Here is a 20,904-nt window from a genome sequence, read left to right as displayed (position 1 = left end):
CCAGGGTATTTCTGCTGGAGGCCGATCCAGAATGGCGCAGCCCAGGATAGCAACCAGTTAAATCTTTTCTAATCCCCGCATTCAGAAATGGTGGCTTGCAGCGGCTGGCACGCAGGAACTGAATAGAGCAGGCAAGCTCGTATTTCTCTCACCAGGCCAAATTAATAAAAACAAAACCTGATTTCTCGTTCTCATTTTCCTATTCTTCCTGCTCCCCAATATTTTTCCTCTTTCAAACAATTTTTTTTTTTTTTTTTTTGTTTGAGAAGCTTAATGTTTGGCTGCCTTCTGAAGAAACGGGCACAGTGACAGATGAAAGGCCGTATTCATCGCCTAATTCAGAATAGGGAAAAACCGACTGCTGTGCATTTAAGATTCTAACAACCTTGCAATTTTGTATAGCCGTTTTCCCCAACCCGTTCTTTTGAAGAAATCTGCTTTTATTCTGTTAATAACTAACCACAGTTGCAGCAGCATGGATCCGATTAGCAGTTCTTACGCTACAAAGGAGAGGGGGGAGGAGGGCTGTGAACAGGGTTGCCAATTTGTCCACCTGGGTCCCCAGGAGAAAGCTTAGATGAGGCGCTTGCTCCTTTCTTCCCCACTCGCTCGCTGCTCTGCACTAGACAGACCTCTTCAAAGCTCAGCCACTGGCTTCATTTTTTTTTTTTCCCCTCTGAAGTCTCATTTAACCACCCCTCCACATGTTTTGCACTCTGTGTCACCGTGTCCCTCCAAAGCGATGGTGTGAATTGGGATGAGAGGGTTCGGGAGAGGCTGCGTCTGCAGCTTGCCCAGCGCTTTCTCTCACACCTCTACAGGGCCTCTGAATTGCTTTTAGATTTCGTAAATTATATTTTCTTAAATTTGTGCAAACCGTTGGAAAAAAGTGTCTATGTTCTTTAGGGAACAATCCAAACCCTGTAATCATACTGTATTTTTTCACTCTGTCCTTTTAAGCCTTTCATAAAAATGACAGTTTTACTTGCATTTAGACTGAAGTAGAAGATTGCAAAGGGCTGCATGGATTTAGTAATTCAGAATTACTTGGGACACGACATTATGTTTGTTAATGCAAAAAGCATATGCTTCAGCTAGAGAAAAAACATTCTCAATTCCTTTAGAAAATGCCAATTAACCAGATTATAAAATCATAATTGATGCAAGCGCTAAATATCTAAAAGCTCTGAACAAAAGACAGGGTAGTATTTCTTCCTTATATTTGGCTCATTCCTTCCTTCCAGAAATGAAACCTACCCTGCCACACACCTCAAACTTAAAACTTCAGAATTCCATTTAGGGAGTTAATCCAAGTTCCAAAGAAAGAATTTTTCGTTATCAATGCTCATTCTCTAGACTGCATTTATAACTATGAGGAGAGTTTTTCTCTAAGCTGTTCCTCATCGTGTCTACTGTTTTTACGAGCCTGAGAAGCACAACAAATGCAACAGACATACACTTCTAGTATTTGCCACCTAATAATAACTTTAACTCCTAATTTTAACATTGCCAAATTCTAACAAAACCATGTATCAACTCTCATTTATAATATTTGCAGTGTGAAAACATGCAAGATACCAAAGAAAGGGTGAATGTGAACTGAAATTGCTGTTTCTTATCCACATTCCTTTTCCCTTGATCCAGCTACATGTAAGAATTGCTCAGAATAAATATTCATCACCAGGTGGCATTAACTGGAAAGAGCAGCAGCGATGGAGTTTCACTCCTCCCTGCTCCTCCCGACTCTCTCAAGTTCAGGCAAGCAGGTGGAAATTGGAGCAGCACTGATATGTGGCAATGAACTATTTTGCTAGTCCTACCTGCTACTTCTCATACTAGTCCAGTGCCTGTGATTAACGGGCATTTTAGTAGCAAAATGTATGTGCTCTCATTAATACTATCCTCAAAAGGAAAAACCTCTGAGATAATCTGTTTTTTCTTATTGTGACATATTGCATATTACACAGCCCTGGTCTCAATGGTTCTTAGGGATGGGGGAGGAAAGGGCAAGTTGAATGCATAAAGGATAAAAGCACCTTGAGGCAAACCCGCTTCCAAACACCATTTGGTGGGTCTGATCATCCTGAAGACAAGATCTATCATGCCATATTTCATCTCGCCCAACAACGATAAGCTCCAAAGACCGGTGCAGAAGCGGCGCAATTCTTCATGTATTTTTAATCAACTGAGAACTTTCATCCGGCGAGCTCCCTCCGCAAGGTCACACACACTACGCGCAGCCACGTGCCTCCCATGCAGTTTGCAAACGCCAACTTGTATGTCAGCTTCTGTTTGGAAGGGGGAGTATCAACGTTAGCAACCCCTGGTTATATCATTTATAAACATGCAGATGTGGATTATTAAAGATTAATGCATTTTGGGATTGGTGTCGGCATTCCGTTTGTCTCACGCCGAAACCAATTCTGTTCTTCATTAGTCAACGACAACCCACATCACCCTGTTGTGGAAAAGAAATCAAAGGTGCAAGCGTGAATTGAGAATAAGTGATGAAACTGATTACTAAGAAACTTAACGGCTGCAATCAATCAACACATCACAATAATTTGAGTCCACTGTTATCTGGAGATGGGGAACAAACAGAAAAGCTCGCTGCCAGAGTAAGTTGTTCTTTTGTGTTTGCTTTCTAAAACCCCACTTTGCAATTTGACTTCCATATCTACCTACGGAGCGATGCTGTCAAAGGGCTTTTTGAATCTTTCAAGACGCAGCTCAACCTGCATGAATTCTGTCCCTAAGGAAGAGAGAGAGTATCGTGCTTTTCATTAATTTTTTTAAAAAAATACTATCTGGAGGTAGTGAAAATGTTCTTCATTTGAGGCTAAATGGCTATTTTCTAGCTGTCCCAGAATTAATTCAAGCCGTATTTGCAGTTGTTCAGGTTCCTTCTTCTAAGGAGGGGCACACCACGTATCTGTCTAGTCAAGTCTGACACTAACTATGAAGCATGAAGGCCGCTTTAAATATCTCTAATGGCAGTGATACACAGCCCACTGAAAAACTCAAAACTGCAACAGCCTATCCCATCACAGAAACCAAACCTCTTATGACATTTATGCTCTGTTTTATCTAGGTATAACAACCATCTGTCAACAACAACAAAAACATACTGATGGAAATGTGAGAGACTTGGGAAAAGCTCATCAATCACTGCTTAGTATTGCAAAGGACGAGGGAGTGAAAGACAACCTTTTAATTTATGATAATACACAAATTAATGCCATATTTGGCAACAGAAAGAAAGAAAGAGAATCTATGCTTGTGTAGCCAAATAATGACAGAATAATAAAACCCCAAACGTTCAAAACCAAATATATGCTGTATTAAATTTCTTGACAAAAACGTAAGTGGGTTGAGCAAAAAGTTAGAAAGAAATGCACAGGTTAATGATTAAACATAAACAATAATCATCCAAGGGTGGCCTTAAAGTATACATCTAAAACTAACAACAAACATACCTGTCAAATCTTGGCAGCTGTGGTTAAGTATGTTTGAATTCTGTTACGTGAACCAGAGCACATGCATAGTTATGCAAAGATTTTAATTGGATTTCAACAGCCGTCATACTTTAGGTGGATTTGTACCAGCACGGGGCTACCGATGACTCACAGAGCTACAAGAAGTGGCTTGACATACGCGTGCTGCCACGGCGCGCACAGCAGCAGATGCCGCGCCGCGCTGGCCATTCGGCAATTGCCAGGATGGTGAAAACCGGCCTGGCGGGAATCAACAAAGAGGACAAACCAGGTACGGGGCAGAGCACAGCTATGGGGACGTGAGCGCTACTGATCTGGCCGTCTGGGGGAGGATTATGTGAAGCCTTTGCAGGGTGCTGGACGACCCTCGGCGCTGTGCTCCCGGGACCCTGCAAGGTGTTCGGTCCATGGGGCAGAAATGTTCGTCACTGGCTTACACAGCAATTAAACACCGAAACTGGAATGTGTGACCGTGAAATACGAACATGGATAAACCAGATAGTAAGCAACTGAAACCACTTAAAACTAAAAACCAAAAACTACCCCTAAAAAATAACCACCCAGGGCATGCTGGTTTTGGTGCTTTACTGGTTTCTATCTGACGCTTAACTTAGAGCTGATGAAAAACAGCAGGTTGATGGCGCTGCAATATGAAACCCTCTGTCGTCAGGAAAACCTAACAGGAGGAACTCAAACAGAGTGTCTCTGTCTCAGTTCATCTCCTGCACCTGTTCTGGGAAGACCACCTCTGCAGAGAAGGACACCTCCCTGATCTCTCCATCCAGACTGCGAGTATGATAGCAGATCTGATAGTGCCTTTTGTAACACAGGCGCTCCTCAAGAAACTAGATGAGACTATTTAGTTATTTCACGAAGCCTTGAGATGACAGATTATTCATCAGTTGTGACCTGGGCTGAATTCTAATAGGTATCACAGGTTAGATGCCCCATATGCTAGAAGCAATGCCTCAAGCTAGAGCGCCTTACAATTTGCTTATTTTTCTTCTTGTCAAAAGACAGAAAAACTCTAAATGTTGTTCAAACCCTTCAAAAGAAAGGGTTTTAAACTACTGCTATGTGAAACATTCACGTATTTCATTTGTAAGCATTCTAGATTTGCAAAACTGCTGAATAGATGTTTTGTGCACTAGCAGTGATTAAGAACATAGCTACGTCAATGGCATTTTGTGTTTTGTTTTTTTCTGGTCCGGATGCCAATGAACAGCATGCATCTTCCTTGCAACAAGCTGTTGCAAGATTTTTGCCTCCGGATAAGCCAAGGGGGAAATATTGATAGATGTGTTAAAATAATCTTTCTAGACAGGGGGACCATATCCATTTTACAAGGATATAATCCCCTTTCTTGTTTTGTAATTATTTTAGGCTATCTGTAAAACTTAAAAGAAAAATACAGTATTACAAATTAATTTTCATATTGTAGTTCTCTCTCCCTCAAATAATGTTTGAAAAGAGTCCATGCTGTATAACATACCAGTAGTGGTGGTCAATGGAGTAAGCATGTGGAATAGCTCAACCCCAAGCAAAAGATTTTTCCAAATTCTTGTTTAAAACAAGATCTGCCCGATTGGCTTGTCTTACTGCAGCCACTTCTGGAAACAGTCCAACTCTTAGGCTTCTCCTTTTATAAGGCTTGAAAGCAAGCATCACTCGCATTCAGATTTTTGCATTAAAATGTCCTTTTGGACTACGATAGACTATTGCTCATTTTTTCCTTCTCTCAGCATTTTACTCACTCTAGTCTATCCACACATTCACTAACATGCACACCAAGGCAAGATTTCCTGTTCCAGCTCTCTCTGGGCATCCCATTCCCTTCTTGCTCCTTTTTTGCCTGGAGTGCTAGCTGTAATTCTGACGGGTCCTGGATTTCAAGCTAGCTAGCTGATCAATACCAAAGGGGAAGATCTCCAGGTTTGCAGAGAGTAGAGTTGATCACTGAATGGAACACATCCATTGACTCATATAATTATCAGAATTAAAAATTTGGGGTCTTTTTAATCAGAGGAAGGTGCTGACCACTGGTTAGCATAAATTAAGATGACTGGCAATAACATTCCTAAGTGAGAGTATCCGCACATGGATTTCTTCCTGAAAATTGTAACTCCAGCTGTATCTGACCTCCTTGGTGAAAGAAGACATCAATACCATTGTAATAAAAACAACAATGCAGTTGATGCTTAACAGAGTGAAAATAAGCTTGCTTGTTCAGAAAGTAAATATAATGTATTAAAAGCGCAAGTCAAAATACTGATCTATGTGAAAAAAAATACTTTTACATATTTCTAAAGATGGCATTTGCTATTCATCATTAGTATAGCATACCCTTCTCTTCTATACAGATAAAAATTGCTGCAGAGGTTTAAAAATAATAGAATCTATTAACTCGTACAAAATCTGCTTGTCCATCATGGGTTAAGGGATTCCTGGCCTATCAGCAATCTTCCACAGAACTCTTAATATTAAAAATTTTTGCTGCTTACAATGCAAGGGAGAAAGAGCTGACAAAAGCCTTTGGCCAGTGAGATCAAAATTGGGGATAGGGGGGAGAATGGGGACTTTAGCTTATTTACATTTTTGCTTTGTTAGTAAATTGGAATGGTTGGAGCAGGAGGGAAAGAGAAAAAAAAAAAACAGAGAAAAGTGAAATTAACAGCCACTAAATCTTCTGGCAACAGCAGTACATTTTGATGATGTGCTGCGTCAGCTTCCACTAATGGTTTAGGGTTGAATCAGGCACAGTTCAAGACCCAAAGCAGCGCAGGGCATCACATCTCATTCTTTGGAAGAACACGTACCCTAATTATGAAGATGGCCACAAAATAAAGAGATCAGGATTTCTGGCAAAGCAGAATAATGACCTACTTAACAGGAAATCAGAATGCCATTTTGAATCCCTAAAAATCATAAAAGAGTAGGATTTCAGTCCTGTAATGAATGGGCGTCTGAACACGAAGTGTTACCATTTTCAGAGAAAACCGTATTTCTGAACAAAACCCACTGAAGTTGCTTTTTCTACTCTTAGGGGTTAATCTCCCTGGTCTATTCCAGTAATGCGAATGGAAACAAAGACTGTATATGTGTGTGCCACTTACCACACAAAATATCCATCCAGTATTTCAGAGCACAGGAAGGAAATGCCCACTGAGCTAGGGACGTGCCAATGTCAGTGCTGCCTGTGCCAGTCCATTCCCGTGAAATTCACGGCGTGCGGCAGAAAGCAATGCGGGGCTGCAGGCTTGCGGTGGGGTGGGGAGACAGCTTAAACAGGCAGTGGAAGAGAATCAGCCATTTGGGAGGTTTAATAGGGGGCTGTTTGTTTGTCTGCCCTTTTGATGTTAAATTAGTCTTCAATTTCGGTGCAAGGAAGGAGGCACTGGGAAAAGGATGCTTCTCTTCCAGTAAACCCTGGGAAAGCAACACCTTTATTTTAACGGCCTTCCCACCAAGAACCCCCTGCAACATCTTGGCTTTCCCTAGCCATAGCTATCAGCAACACAACAGCTGCTCATTTTACAATGACTTGCTGGAGAGAGAATGATTGAAAGAGCCAATCTATGTCACATGGAGAAGCTGTGGCACAACATCGCAGGAGGTAATAGGAGAGGAATGAGGTCAGAACAAACAAGGGTAGGGTGAGAACGGAAAGGAAAATAGCAGCGAACAAAATTATTAAAGGCGAGACGCTGTACTACACAATCTATGTTTAAAAACAGCCACAACCTGAATGTTGCAAACAGCCACAGAAATGCAAACAAGCTCTGTATTACTTCTTCATAGGGTCTCATGAATATGGCTGATGAAAAAAGCTACCAAAGTCCTAGTAATGAAGCACAATGGTGGGAATACACTTAGGTGAAAGCACAGTCTAATTCATACGGCTTGAAAGCCCCAGCAACTGGCAGTGTCCCACTAGTCACAGGGTTTTAAATAGCAGCCTTGCTCGTGTCATTTTGTAGCTTGAGAAACGCGGCAGCGGCGGCGGCGGCGGCAGCGGCAGCGGCAGCAGCAGCAGCAGCAGGAGCAATGCTACCACCGCTGCCCAGCTCCCCTCCAGAAAGTGCTGCATTAGCTCACTCCTGGGAGTTCACCTTTAGCAAAAGAGCTGCAGAGACCAGGAGCTCGCCCACGCCAGGGAAACAGCGGCGGGCCATTTTGATTTAGCGCCATTCATAAAAATGCTTCCTGAGGAAGAGTTGCTTTTGTGTTACCGCAGCAGACCAGAAAACCACCATGCAAAATGATGGCATGGTTTGTATGAAGAGGCAATACTTTTCACTAGGCCAGGCACAAAAATGAGCTTTTGGGCTCAGCTGAAGTGATGAAGTGACTCTGACCCTGACCTTTGGGCCCACACCCCTTCTATTTTTACCCTGCAGGGATCAATTGGTTTCATGAAAGTTACTGCTTTCCCCTCCCTACACATTGTCCCGTTCCCATCCTTATCTATCATGGCTACAATAAAGGTATTTTCAATGTCACAACGTTCTTTCCCTATCTGTAGAATCATAGAATGCTTTGGGTTGGAAGGGACGTTTAGAGGTCATCTAGCCCAGTCCCCCTGCCATGAGCAGGGACAGCTTTAACCAGATCAGGTTGCTCAGAGCCCCGTCCAACCTGACCTTCAATGTTGCCAGGGATGGGGCCTCCACTACCTCTCTGGGCAACCTGTTCCAGTGCCTCACCACCCTCATTGTAAAAAATTTCTTCCTTATATCCACTCTAAATCAACCCTCCTTTAGTTTAAAACCAATCAGGCTGCTAAAATGCCAGACCATTTACTTGGCCGAATCTATGGCAAAATGTTACCTTTCCAGCTAGGTGGACTACCTGGCTTCACTCAACAACAGGGACAGGCTTCTGCACCACGTACTGGGAAATGTGCCACAAACACAAAGCTACCATACCGCACATAATGCAAATACTCCGGTCCTGCTGCGGTCCCCACTATTCCTGCCCCACCTGAGCACGTGCTGCCGGTCAGAGTGGCTGGAGAGGGAAGAAGTAAGTGCAGGGCACACACGCAGCATCAGGGCTCAACACGCTCCAGGCACATTTAGTACGCAACATTCCTGCATGCACTGAGCTTGGTCCCCTTTGCTTATCTAGTTTAACCTCTGCATACAAACAAGCACGTACATTTTACACAGATACCTTTGTATTGAATACCGGAACACACGCTACTCACTGAATTTTAACCTGCATTTGGTTTACAGCACATCTAATGAAAAGGCATCACTGCTTTTGTTTCTTTTAACTGAGCCCCATGTTGATTTTTTCGTGGTTTTGTCAGCAACTGATGTTATCCCTTGGGTAATGTCAGCACTCTCCTACTCTTAGGAATTCCCCTAGTATTCAAAATGTCAGAAAATAATCAAAAACTTGAGCATCAGAAAGAGAATAAACTCATCTGAAATACCAAGTACACACTGCTGCCTGACCCCCTGCAAGTAACATGCCAGATGGGTGGGGACAAGGTAAGAACTGGAATTAATGCATGCCTTCTTTTTTATTCTGGGTATCTTAACAAATTTCCACAAATTTCTCAAAGTACATGAATGACTGTGTGTCATAGTCTATGTGGCACAAGAGAGCAAGCAACAGGCATGCCACTGGCATTTCAATTATTACTGGTGGGGCTGGATTCCTAGTAACTTGTTGACCTTTGCACATATTAAGAAATATCTCATACAATATTCTGTACTCATGTCCAAAATAACATTATCACAATGCAGGGTTGGAAAATCTCTGCCTCATCCTGCAGGTCTGAAACCACCATACAAGTCCAAGAGCCAAACCCAAGAAAAATACACAGTAAAAACCAAAAAGGGACCCTGTAAACAACAGAGAGGAATATGTGAGAGAGAGATGACACACGAACCAAATACAAAAATTACAATCAAGTATTCACATTGGTCAATGATGAAGACATTTATCAATATGTGGAGTCAAGTTCAGAATTTTAAGCACTCTGAGGGCTTGGCACCTGAAGCGTAGACGGAATTTACCCCCTGTTTTAAGTATGGGTGTTTTTTTGGGGTTTTTTTTGTTTGTTTTGGGTTTTTTTTTTCCTTCAGAAAAAGGACCTGAAAACGCAGGATTCTCAGGAAAAAAAAAAGAATTTGGAATACAGCAGTATTTATTTAATAAACCTCTCCATCGGTTTAATTCTGTGTGTTGGAACAAACTTACCTGGAATACTCGCTGGAGAAATGGGACCAGATCTCGACTGGTTGCTTCCAACGGGAGAGCCTACAGGGGAAGGCGATGGGCCCCCGGGGATGCCAGAGAGATGTGGAGAAGCATGAGGGGAGAACGGAGACTGTGCAGGGTTGCTCTGCTCCCCTTGGCTGCTCGTAGAGCCTGATGCGCTAACGGCTGAGCTCAGGGTTGCTTCGGTTCCAGTCGGCAAGTCGTCAATGGATCCAGATAAATCCTGAGAATAAAGATAAAAAGAACGTAAGTAGTCGTATGAACTAATACTCAGGCCACAGGACTCGAGAGCTGGCACGGTGACGAGGTCCATTTGTTTACTTATTGCAGCAGATAACCGAGAGGTTGTCTGTAACGTTGGTTCATGTAGTTAAATGATGGCAGAAAATGAGGATAGTACATACAATTCTCCACTTAATCTCTAATTCTTTTGAGAAGAAGAACAAGCAAGGGCAACAAACGAATTGGAACCAAATTCACTCAACATTGAATTTAACCTTTTCCATCTGGATTAAGCTTTCAAAATTAATCCCCCAAATTCTGCCTGAGCATACTAAAACTAATGAAAATGATACATCAGTTTCACTTTCACACAGTATTTAATTTTGGGGTTTGCTACCGTTACAATCGCAGCTTATACATGTCACTCTTTAAACCATCAGCAAAACGAGAGAAGAAGGGTGTAAAATATGCAGCCCTTCCAACACTCGCATGCAGCTCCTTCACCTTGCAGAAGAGACACAAGAAGAGGCCCTGCCCTCAGCAGCAGCGCAGGACCCACTGGCCACCCAGGAGCAAGGAAGGCTGCTTCTGTATTTCCGTCAAATACCAGTGAACAACTCACAGTTTCTCTTCAATTTCATTTGAGTACACCGCTAAACAGTTGTTCCATTTCAGTTCATAACTGCTGCATTTTCAATGAGAAATTTCCTACGTAGGTCAAAGCACATCTGAATTGTAACTACGAATTGCTGGGCATATTCCCTAAAGCTGTAACACGGGAGTTAGACTCATCTTTGGATCTGTGGGAGTAACTTGTTTTTTTCAATCATTGTAAAATCAGATATGAAAAAACAAGAACGCTGTGACAAAGCCAGTGCATGCCCCTTAACTGCCAGGAAAAATGTTAATGACTAAGCATCACAGAAAAATCTCATACAAACTGCAAAGCGCAAAGATAGCTGCGCTTCTGTGACTATTGGCAAGGCACTAGTTAAGGAGCATGTTACTACTTCCATTCACGAATTAAGGTGCAAACAAGAGGCAGAGAGCTACCTCACATATGAAATAGGTCATTAAATGACCCTTGAGGCTTCCAGTAACTGGGATGACAGAGTGTGTTACTTTGGTTGATACCGACTCCACTTGTCTGGCTCATGCAAGTGGTTGCACCGTAGACAACAGGACCTGTCAGCCGAGAAGCACAAAAAGAACTGGGCTATGCCTGAGCAAAGAGCTCAGGAAGCAAAGCCTTACTGCTGCCTAATTTTCGTAGCAAAAAATAAAGTTATTTGTAGAAGTTACAGAACTTGGACAAAATGCAAAGTGGTGTATTTAGAGTCCTGCCTGATGCTGACTGCCTCCCTTACGAGGGAGGCTCACAGCCAGTCTCCCCTAAGAGACAGATACAGTCAGTCTTCCAAGGCATGGCAAGAGTAGGATTAACAATTTAAACACCAATAACATTCATTAGAAGCCACCTCATGCATAAAGGTAGCAAATACAACCCACCCGACTTAGCTCTCTGCAAGACACCTCGCAGACCTTATTTCCCACAAACTTCCACAAATACTTCAAGCACAACCCTCACCACAGGTTAGTTTTGCTTTTTCTGACAAGCACAAAATTGTACGTGTATTTCATGAGGCATATGAAAATCAAAAATTAAGTTTGAAACGTCAGTCTGTGTGTGGACTCTGCATTAACTCAAGAGTAGACTTCTAAATCCCTACAAATGGAAATTTGATTGTGAAATGGGCAATAAACTATTTTCATTGTTTCTTTTTCGAAACTATTAACTGTAGAAAATGTAAACAAGATATAACGCCGTTTGATACTGTATAGAGCAACACTAAAGAATTTTCACAGTAGAATGTATTCGGCAAACAGGTAAGCAATTACTGCTTTGCCATACATAATATGGTATTCTTCTAAATGGAATTAAATCACTGCTGTTGTGATGTGTAACAAATGCTGCAGGAAGTGCTGATAAAACAAATGCTGCTGAAAAGCATATAATAAACCCCTGAAAACTGAATGTAGCAGAATAGAGCCTATTCTAAAGAAATACAAATTCTGCATAAAAAACCAGATAGGCACCCAACTGATAGAAGATATAGAAAACACAGGGCTTTACATTTAGAATAACAAAGATTTTAAAAGGGTGTGTGGATTAAAGCTGTCATTTGTTTCGGCAAGCCACGAAGTACTTGAAAAACAAACACGCCAAAATAACGAATAAGCCATGAAGCAGTTAGCACTGTCTGTGATGAAATGATCTGTTGTTCAGAGACCAAGGCAAAACCTGACTGCTCCCCACAGCACCTCCCCAGCTTGCTGAGCGTGCATGTGGAGAAGAACTTGGGGACAGGAATGAAGTTCACTTTTCCCATCAGGTCACATCTGACTTCTCCAGCCTCCCGTGGGGGGTGGAGTGACTGACGAGCCCCAGGCGTTTCCTCAAATGCCTGCCTTCCAGGGATTTCCTCACCAACCTGATGCAACTCCTTCACAAAAGCGGAAAAGAAAGAGGAAAGCTTGCATGATGCCAGTCTATTTAAAAAGCAAAGCCACGCTCCCCCAGTACATGCAGAGAGAGCAGCCAGGCAGGCTCAGCGCACCCGTGGTGCCTTGTGCTCCCCACCTGCGCTCAGCGTAAGCACCGGGATTTCCTCCCCGGGCTGGGGAACTTTGCAATCAGCTCATCTGCTGAGGATGCTATGGTAGCATTCATTCATCAGACCCATCAAGGAAGCTGATAATGAGGTTGCTCTCAGGACAGCATGAAAGGCTGTTGCCTATCTAGATTCCTGGGCTGTGTTACACAACCTTTACCTTGTGTTACAGCGGGCTAAAATGAGAAATATCACCTGTTCTGCGCAGGGTGGTTTGCAGATCATTACTTTGTATTTTTTGTTAACATACACTTCATGGCCTTTCCTAGTCTTCTAAGGTAGAAAGCTTGAGTAGGCGAGCAACTGGGAAACTTCCAGCATACAAAGGCTTTAGAAACACCTCTGTTATCCACAAAAGCTAATTGGGAAATTAAAGAGAAGGAGAAGAAAGACTTTACGTGAAGCACCTGGACAGAAAGAGCCGAAGTCGACTTACTGTTCTCCTATTATCACTATTTTAATGCTTGCTTTTACCTCAGTTTAACAGAACAGTAATGAAGTCATGTGCAATTTCCACATCACAAGCATTTATTTATATATAAAATACTGTACATGTACACATTATATACATAAATTACATGGATATACTTGCATTTACTTAGCATATCCATAGGTAAAGCTATTAAAAAGCCTACTAATAAGAGAAATTCACAGTGGTTTAAGCATACAGCCTAGTTAACAAAGAAGCTCTGTAACTAATACTCCTCTAGAGGACAATTTAGTCAGCAGGGCACCAACTCTATTCTTCTTTTACAAGTACTATCAGATCTATGATGCCTGTAAAGAATAGAGAGACCTTACTTACTGCATCTCATTCAAACCAAGGCACCTTCAAGCTACAGTGCTTCCATTTATCTTGTTGGAAAGTTGGCAGGTTAGGTAATTGCTGGGATTCTTTCTAAGGGGCTGAAGTCCCCATACCCTAAGGCATGCCTTAAATTTTGCCTCTTTTCAGAGCCTTTTTCTGGAAAGCACTCATTTCTTCCGGTAAAATGTAGTAAGTCTAGAATTACCATAAATCTCTTGTTTCTTGCAGATCTGTTTCTTGTAGAGTAGTCTTATTATTCTTGTCTATGGTATTGGTATGACTAGATTTTCAAACGTGGCACCAAATCTAAGAAAAAATGAAGGACAAAATAATTTTTTTCCCCTGTCACAAATCCATATTACAGCTCTGTATTCTCTATGTCAGCTTTACCTCCTGTATTGTTCAGGACATCCCAGCCAGCTTTCAAAGTTCATTTCTAGATAATACCTTGATTACAAACTCAAATGTCCCTGCACAGGATTTATCTCTTTTAGCAAAGTGTTTTTTCTCCGACTACCTTCACTTCTAGCCTCACCTTCCACCCATGCACAACCTTTATTCTTGTCCCTCTGACAAGTACAAGAGCTAAAATGAACAGGATCTCATTGTGCTTGGGATTATAATGTCATGCCTTCCTGGTGGTACGATCTTATCAGACTGACAGGAGAGACACTCTTGAAACAGCACACCAATTTACTATTGCAACGTGGCCAGCGAGGGGTAGAAGGAAGTAAACTGCTTATACAGAGACAGGAAACCCAAAGTTACTTACGAGGAGAACACAAGAAAAAAAATACAAACACCCATATATAATATAATAACGTTAACTTACTCAAGGAATACACCTAGATCCAATAAACTGCAGAAAGGAGACTACAGTGACTCGCTAATACCACCACAATTTTACGCACAGAGTGTGACAGGATTAGAGCATTCACCACGGAGCAAAAATTTACACCGCAAACACTTCACGCAGTTGCCGGTTTTGCTCAAGTGTCTCAGCAGACATAAAACATGATTTTACTAAAGGGATCCCTTGCTCGATACCTACGGTTGAAAAATGATGAGCACCTTCTCTGAAATCAGTAAAAAAGGGGAAGTGTGGAGCACCTTGCTAACTGAGCTCCTACGCCGCTCAATTACACCCGAAGTTCACTGACAGGTTACTGTAGTTTGGGGCTCTCTTGCAGGGATTGTGCAGAGCATATACAACCTGGGATTTATTTAAACTTCCCAACTATTGCCTACCGGTTCCTTTATGCTCAGGGAGTAGAAGAAAAGCAGAAGCATTCTGTAGATATTAAAGACACACAAAACCTCCTGGTCTCCGAGAAGCTGAAAACCCCAGACTCCACCCTGCCATCCGTTTTGCTGGCACGAATCCCAGCGCTACGCATAGGGAACTGCAGCAACTGACCGGCTGCAGGATCAAAGTCCTGCTCGCTCCATTCAGGCCTTCCTGCAATATTTTTGTTAGGATGGAGGATGGTGCTGCTCAAAAGACAGGCTCCTGCATGAAATACCCATCTCCTTAACATGAATCACTGCTTTAGAAGTAAAATTATATATACATGCAAACATATTTTACACGTAAGTATGTAAATATATATTCAAGCAGACATACACTCTGCTATTGTTTTGGAGCCATGGGGGATTACGAACAATATGCTCTGTAATTGAGATTAACTTTGAACAAACGACTTGGCTGACAAACACACATACGCACACAAAGGGAAAACCCACAATAGCTCTGTTTAAATTTCAAGATATTTGTAAGACCTCTTTTCATCACAAAGCAGCCTATAATAGCATGTTTCAAGAAGTCTTCCAAAGGCCCTGCTGGTCACATTGTCGAGGCAGTGAGCGAGCTAACAGCCTCCTATCGCCTGCACAACCGGAAAAACACACAGGCACAGCAATGATGGGGACCACGAGGAAAATCCTTTCATTTTCAAAGGCTGCTAGTGCCTACACAGGTGTCTTCCTTCCGCACCAGCTATGTTGCGACCCTCAGCTAAGCACACCAAACACACCTAATGCACATCCTTAAAAAATTCTTCTTTTACACCAGACAGAAATGCTGCCATTACATTTTTGCCAAAGTGCCTTTTACACCCCTTACTGAAATGAATTCAGGACAGAAAACAAGGTTCATTCTCTGAATCTTGTTAATTCAAGGTTTGGAGAAGGAAAAGTAGACAAGATCACTTCTCCTTCAAACAGCTCCTTGAGGAAAAAGGTCCATTTTTATTGACAGGCACTACTCTACCTCAGAACATGCCATTGGAAGGAAAGGATTTGTTTCATACTAAAAATTCACTTGCAAGACAAACCCAAACTTTGACAATAGTTGGGTAGAGGTGCTTTTTAGTTAGTCATGGTACTTGTCAGTCTTACTTTATTCCACTTACTAGATGTTTCAGCTTTTTAAACCAAATTTTTAACTGTAACCTCTATGTGGTAAACTATTCATGCAATACTCTAGATGAAGGAAATTCTAAGTATATGATAAAAACACTAGCTTCTTGCACTAAATTTAGTGATAAAGCACCACTTGCTAGGGAAACACATTCCCTTCATTCTGCAGACCTCACATGCTTCCCAAAATAACTCAGCTACTGAACTGTATTGCAAGGACCCTGATCAGTATCAAATACTTTCTCTGAGAAGTTATACAGGGAAGTCCCTTAAGATGCAAAACGTTTTCCCCAAAACCCCTATACTCACTCAAGCAACCGAAAAAAGCTTAAGTGAACAATGCAGTGCCAGTGCTCTGCCTGCCATCTTTTCAACCTACGGGATCCTGGAATTACATCACTCTTCAAGAAATTACCTACAAAAAGCCAACTTGGAAAAACAGATTCAAGTCGCAGCTTACTGCCTAATTGCTAAGCAAATTACTGTTTTGGACAGTTCTTACTCATAATTTGGATAGGAAATTCATTCCCAGTCTTAAAAAAATCCTCCCGACGAAAAGTGCACAGAAAACATTGTTTCTAAGAAAAATGTTAGTCCTAATAAAGAAATACTTGCCAAGAGTGGGGAAAGAGGACAGGAAGGTTTGCTTTTTTGTTTTTTTAAACAGGTTCACTAAAGCTGGTATGAATTTTGCTGCCGACTTTGACTTGGGTTTTTCTCCAAACACTCAGTTAGTGGGAATGTTTCATCTGCCAAATGTAAGGGATTTTAAGTGGACTCGCTGCAAAGTCAGAACCAAATAAATAGTCATACTTCCCCCCCCCCCCCCCATTTCCTTTTTTAGGTAACTTGGGGTCCTACAATGTGAACACCAAAGCGTACATGAGGAGCTGGTGCAGAGTGTCACTGGCTCAGATCTCAGATTAAGGACCTGAGCTGTTATGACTCTGCAGACTGGGCAGGAGAGGCTGTGGCTGAAGGCACACCTCCTCGCACATGTGCCCGCAGGCTTGCACTTTCATCAACGGTGAACACGACTGCGACAGCACAGCCCGCGGGGGTCAAGAGATGAACCGGCCATCCCAGCTGCCTAGGCAGGGCTGTCACCCTAACGAGGAATACGATTTTGTTCTGCTGCATATGGCATCTCACTGTAGCGTTCAATTCCCAGTTCATTTAAAGAAAGAATCATTTCTTACCACATTTGTTTAACAAGCAAAGGACCTGTGTTTGTAAGACAACCTTAACTAAAAATAAAAATTGTTGACCTGTGATACAGGTGTCCAAGAACAGAACATGATATGCCCCTATCTGTCAGACACAGGATGAGAAGTTGCTAAGATGGATATAGTCACACCATTTTTCCTACACTGATCCATGATGGGATCTTATTTGCTTGTCCAGACAAGAACTTCACAGCAAAAACAATTTAGGGCAATTAGAAATTCAAAACTGACACTGCAGCTTTGAGGCACCAGGCGAAAGCCCAGACAACTGCACAGCTCCCTGCCCGTGCTGAGTGCTGCTCATCACGGGGTCCACAGCTCCCTGACAGTTAACAGGAAGGGGGCTCCTGAGGTCTCCAGCTGCATCAAGAAATCTCCTAATGGCATCAAAAAAGTCGCTAGTTTACAAACATCAACTCCCCTGTATGAAACGATAAATACTAATGACCCATGCGCTATCAAAGCAAATTGACAAAGTCTAACAAGGACTGTAAACAGGTAAGACACACAGCTTGTCTGACAACAGTACTTTTTTATATCGAAAATAAACAGTAAATCTCCAGAACAGAAAAACAATAACACAGCATCTCTCAAGATACGAACTTTGCTGTTTATCTCTGAAAGAGAATGCTTAGCACGTAGAATTTCTGGAAATAAAATTTAAAAACAAAAAGCCACGAACCCTTAGGAGCCATTTGTTTCTTCAGTATTGTAGCAAAGCAAAATTCTCAGCCAACAACTCTTGTAGCTACAGCATCAGCTATTTATCATCAATAAATCATCAACATTTAAAACAACCAAGTCAATGAAAACCACAACAAATCGCCCCTATGAAGAAGAAAGAAAAGTTGCATTTGCATAACAGCAACCTAATAAAATGTAGTCGTCCTCATACTACTTCCCATCCTTAGTTTCCTCAGTGCCAGTATTAACCATCCCCAAACATGAAATCCCTTCTGTTAAACTTAAGGTTTTTTCATATAAAGAACAATGAGGTGAGACATTAACAACTTCCTTCTTTTGCGTGTCTCTGGATTACAACCATTTTCTAGATCATGTAGCCTACAGCTACCTCCCCAGGGAGAAGACAGACTAAACAGGTAGGATAAAACAGAAAGGAAGCTGACTGAAGGAAAACATGCACTGATCCAGAACCTTTCAGGCTCTCTGGAGCTTGTTATTTTGGGGATCACTATCCTCCTCCCTCTCTGCAGCAAGCTTAGAATTTGAATGGCCACTGGGCGACTCCCCTGCTTGCCAGCCCAGCCTGCTTTCCTAGCTGTGCTTCTGGCCATGTTGAATCCAGCATCACAAAGCCACGAGGAAAACACTACGTGCCTGCTATTCCCCCTCCCATTACATACTTGTTCTGCTTTCACAGCTGTTGTAGGAAGAAATCAGAGCAAGTAAGCAAGGAGAGGAGTACTGAATCACAAGAAAAAAAACCATAGATTTGAGCAAAAGCATATGAGAAAGAAGAACAAGACATTCCCAAAAGAACATATGGGTCAGTACATCTGAGAGAGGCCTAAACTTTTAGCAGGAGCAGCAGCAATACGCATCAGAAATTATTGCTTGCTCCCTTTATTTCATTTACTCTGGCTACCATACTTTTGGAAACTTGCAGCACATGCAGTCAGACAGAGACCATCTATCTTGAGAGTACATATTAAAAAACCTGAGATTTTGCAGGTGTGGCTCAAGCAAAAAGGAGCAAACACCACTTCGGAATACCCTAACAAGGAATGTGGTAAAATTCACACCATGTCTATCTTGCAGTACGCCCACAGGTGACTGCAGCGTAGAGATTCTCAATAGGTCTATGCAGGGTTGCTCACGTAGGAGAAGCTCTTTAAACACGATCACACAACCTCACACGGCTTAATGTACCTTACTGTTTACTAATACAGACATACCCTGAGTCACAACACACCCATTTTGCAATCATAAATTAACATCTTTCCACATGGGCTTTTCCGACTATTCCACATGGCATTCAGGAGGCATTAGCCATGCTGTTAAAAACTTTGGACCTACAATACTATCTGACTTGGAGACTGCGGTTGAGAGAACAGAAAAAGGGTAGGTCCAACAATCAATTGCCCACCAATCACTGAAAGCAGATCTTTTCATCCCACAGTAAACTAGGCAAGTTGATAACGAGCTGTTCTGACAGCCGAAGGCTACTTATGTGTGGACCATGATAAAGGGCTTAAAAAACCGATGAACCTATACACCTGTACGCCCAAGGTTTAAAAACTCTTGATCTACAGCACTTGCCTCTTCTTTTGGCATATTAATGCCCTTTGTAGAGTTATGGTTTGATAAAAAGGATGTCCCAGCAGGTTACCGTGGGAATAAGGATCTACAAAACATAGTTTTTCATTAGCTTAGGGCTTGTGCATGCATCATACTGTGTCTCTTTCTTCTCTCTCCCACAACACCCTGTAACCAAATACCACAATTCAATGAGATGGTAAATAAGCCACAGACACATCTTAAACTTCAAAAACACAGGTGCTCCAATAGCTTTCCATCTCCTCCTCTTGAATCAGAAGCTGAAAGAAGCAGAAAAATATACACACCAAAAAGACCGATAAATGTTACAAAGGCTTCCTTTTTAAGGAACTGAGTAAGGTGACTTGCCTCAGAGAACAAAATTAATTAGTCTTACTTAACAAAACTGGAACAAACTGGATATGCAGTGTTATATTGGGGTATCAGGCAGAAATGAGCATCATAACATTTACTGCAGTACATTCAGCTTAATTTCCCACTCCAGACTTATTCTCTCAGCATCACACAAGAATCTCTCCACCTCCTCCCTTTTTGTTTCCTTTTTCCGAACCCAACGCGACCCCAGCGGCGCATAGTTCGACAACCAGCAAAGCACAAACGAATGGGGCCGTGATCGCTCTGACTCTGCTTTGCTCCACACTCCCCGCCACGCACACAAACTGCTTACTCCTTTCTGAGGTTTATGGGCCACAGCAGCAAAACCAAACAATTACGCTTCAAGAGCGGTTCACTCAACCCCCCCTCCCCGCTTCATTTTCCAGTAACCTGGGAAAAGGTTGGGAAATGAAATCCAAGACGGTAATAAAGCAGAAAATAAACTTTCAGATTGTTTCTTGCACATGCCAGCTAGAACCAGACTCCCTCATCACCCCAAGTTCTGGAATTCACATCTCCTCACAGTAATTCAGTGCTGGTTGGGCATGCTATTGTGCAAAATAATTGAGCGGCAAGGGAACACGATATTTTGAGATGATACGGTTTTAACAGACTTGTGTAGAACTCATGTTTCAGAAACCTCTATATAAATTTCAAAAGGCTTTTGAAATCCTAGAAAAGTGTCTTGGCCTCAGAGTTCTTTTCAAATAATGACTTGATTACCCTAGTAGGAAGGATAACTTGTAGTACTTCAATTAAGCTTTAAGAAAAAAAATTCTGAAAGGCTAATACCCTCCCCTGTCTACTGCTAAGCACACTGTCCCAGCCACAGCTTACAAACTTTGCTTCTGTGGTGGGAAGAGGTATCTTGAGGCTAAGATAACACCACAGTTGTCCTGATTGTTGAGTGCATTAAGCTAATCTTTATCAGACAGGTTCATAATTTTAGTTGCACTCTTGAAATCCAAGAAATGAGGAGAAATGTGGAAGAGTCACTACAGAAGTGTTGAACCATGCAGACTATGCGATCTATAGAAAAAGCAGTATTTAATTAACGTATCATAGAAAGGAAAGACTTCCATGGTGAATTGCAAAAGCCAGCTTTTTGTGAGTTTTTGAGTGCCTGAACATGCTTCAAAGTTGCAGCTTTGTCTTATCAT

The 20,904-nt window shown here is 42.0% G+C and overlaps 1 protein-coding gene across 3 annotated transcripts in view; it reads right to left on the bottom strand.

Moving 5' to 3' along the window:
- The window catches only part of ARID1B (AT-rich interaction domain 1B), a 333,749-nt gene that overhangs the window by 91,393 nt on the left and 221,452 nt on the right, over positions 1–20,904 (bottom strand). For all 3 annotated transcript variants that reach the window (XM_075706646.1, XM_075706644.1, XM_075706645.1), the window contains one exon: positions 9,705–9,948. In XM_075706646.1, coding sequence (XP_075562761.1) covers positions 9,705–9,948 — 244 coding nt within the window. The remainder of the gene's footprint in view (positions 1–9,704; positions 9,949–20,904) is intronic.

Source organism: Pelecanus crispus, chromosome 3 (assembly GCF_030463565.1).
Source record: "Pelecanus crispus isolate bPelCri1 chromosome 3, bPelCri1.pri, whole genome shotgun sequence".
NCBI lineage: Eukaryota > Metazoa > Chordata > Aves > Pelecaniformes > Pelecanidae > Pelecanus > Pelecanus crispus.
This window is presented reverse-complemented; position numbering and strand designations above follow the sequence as displayed.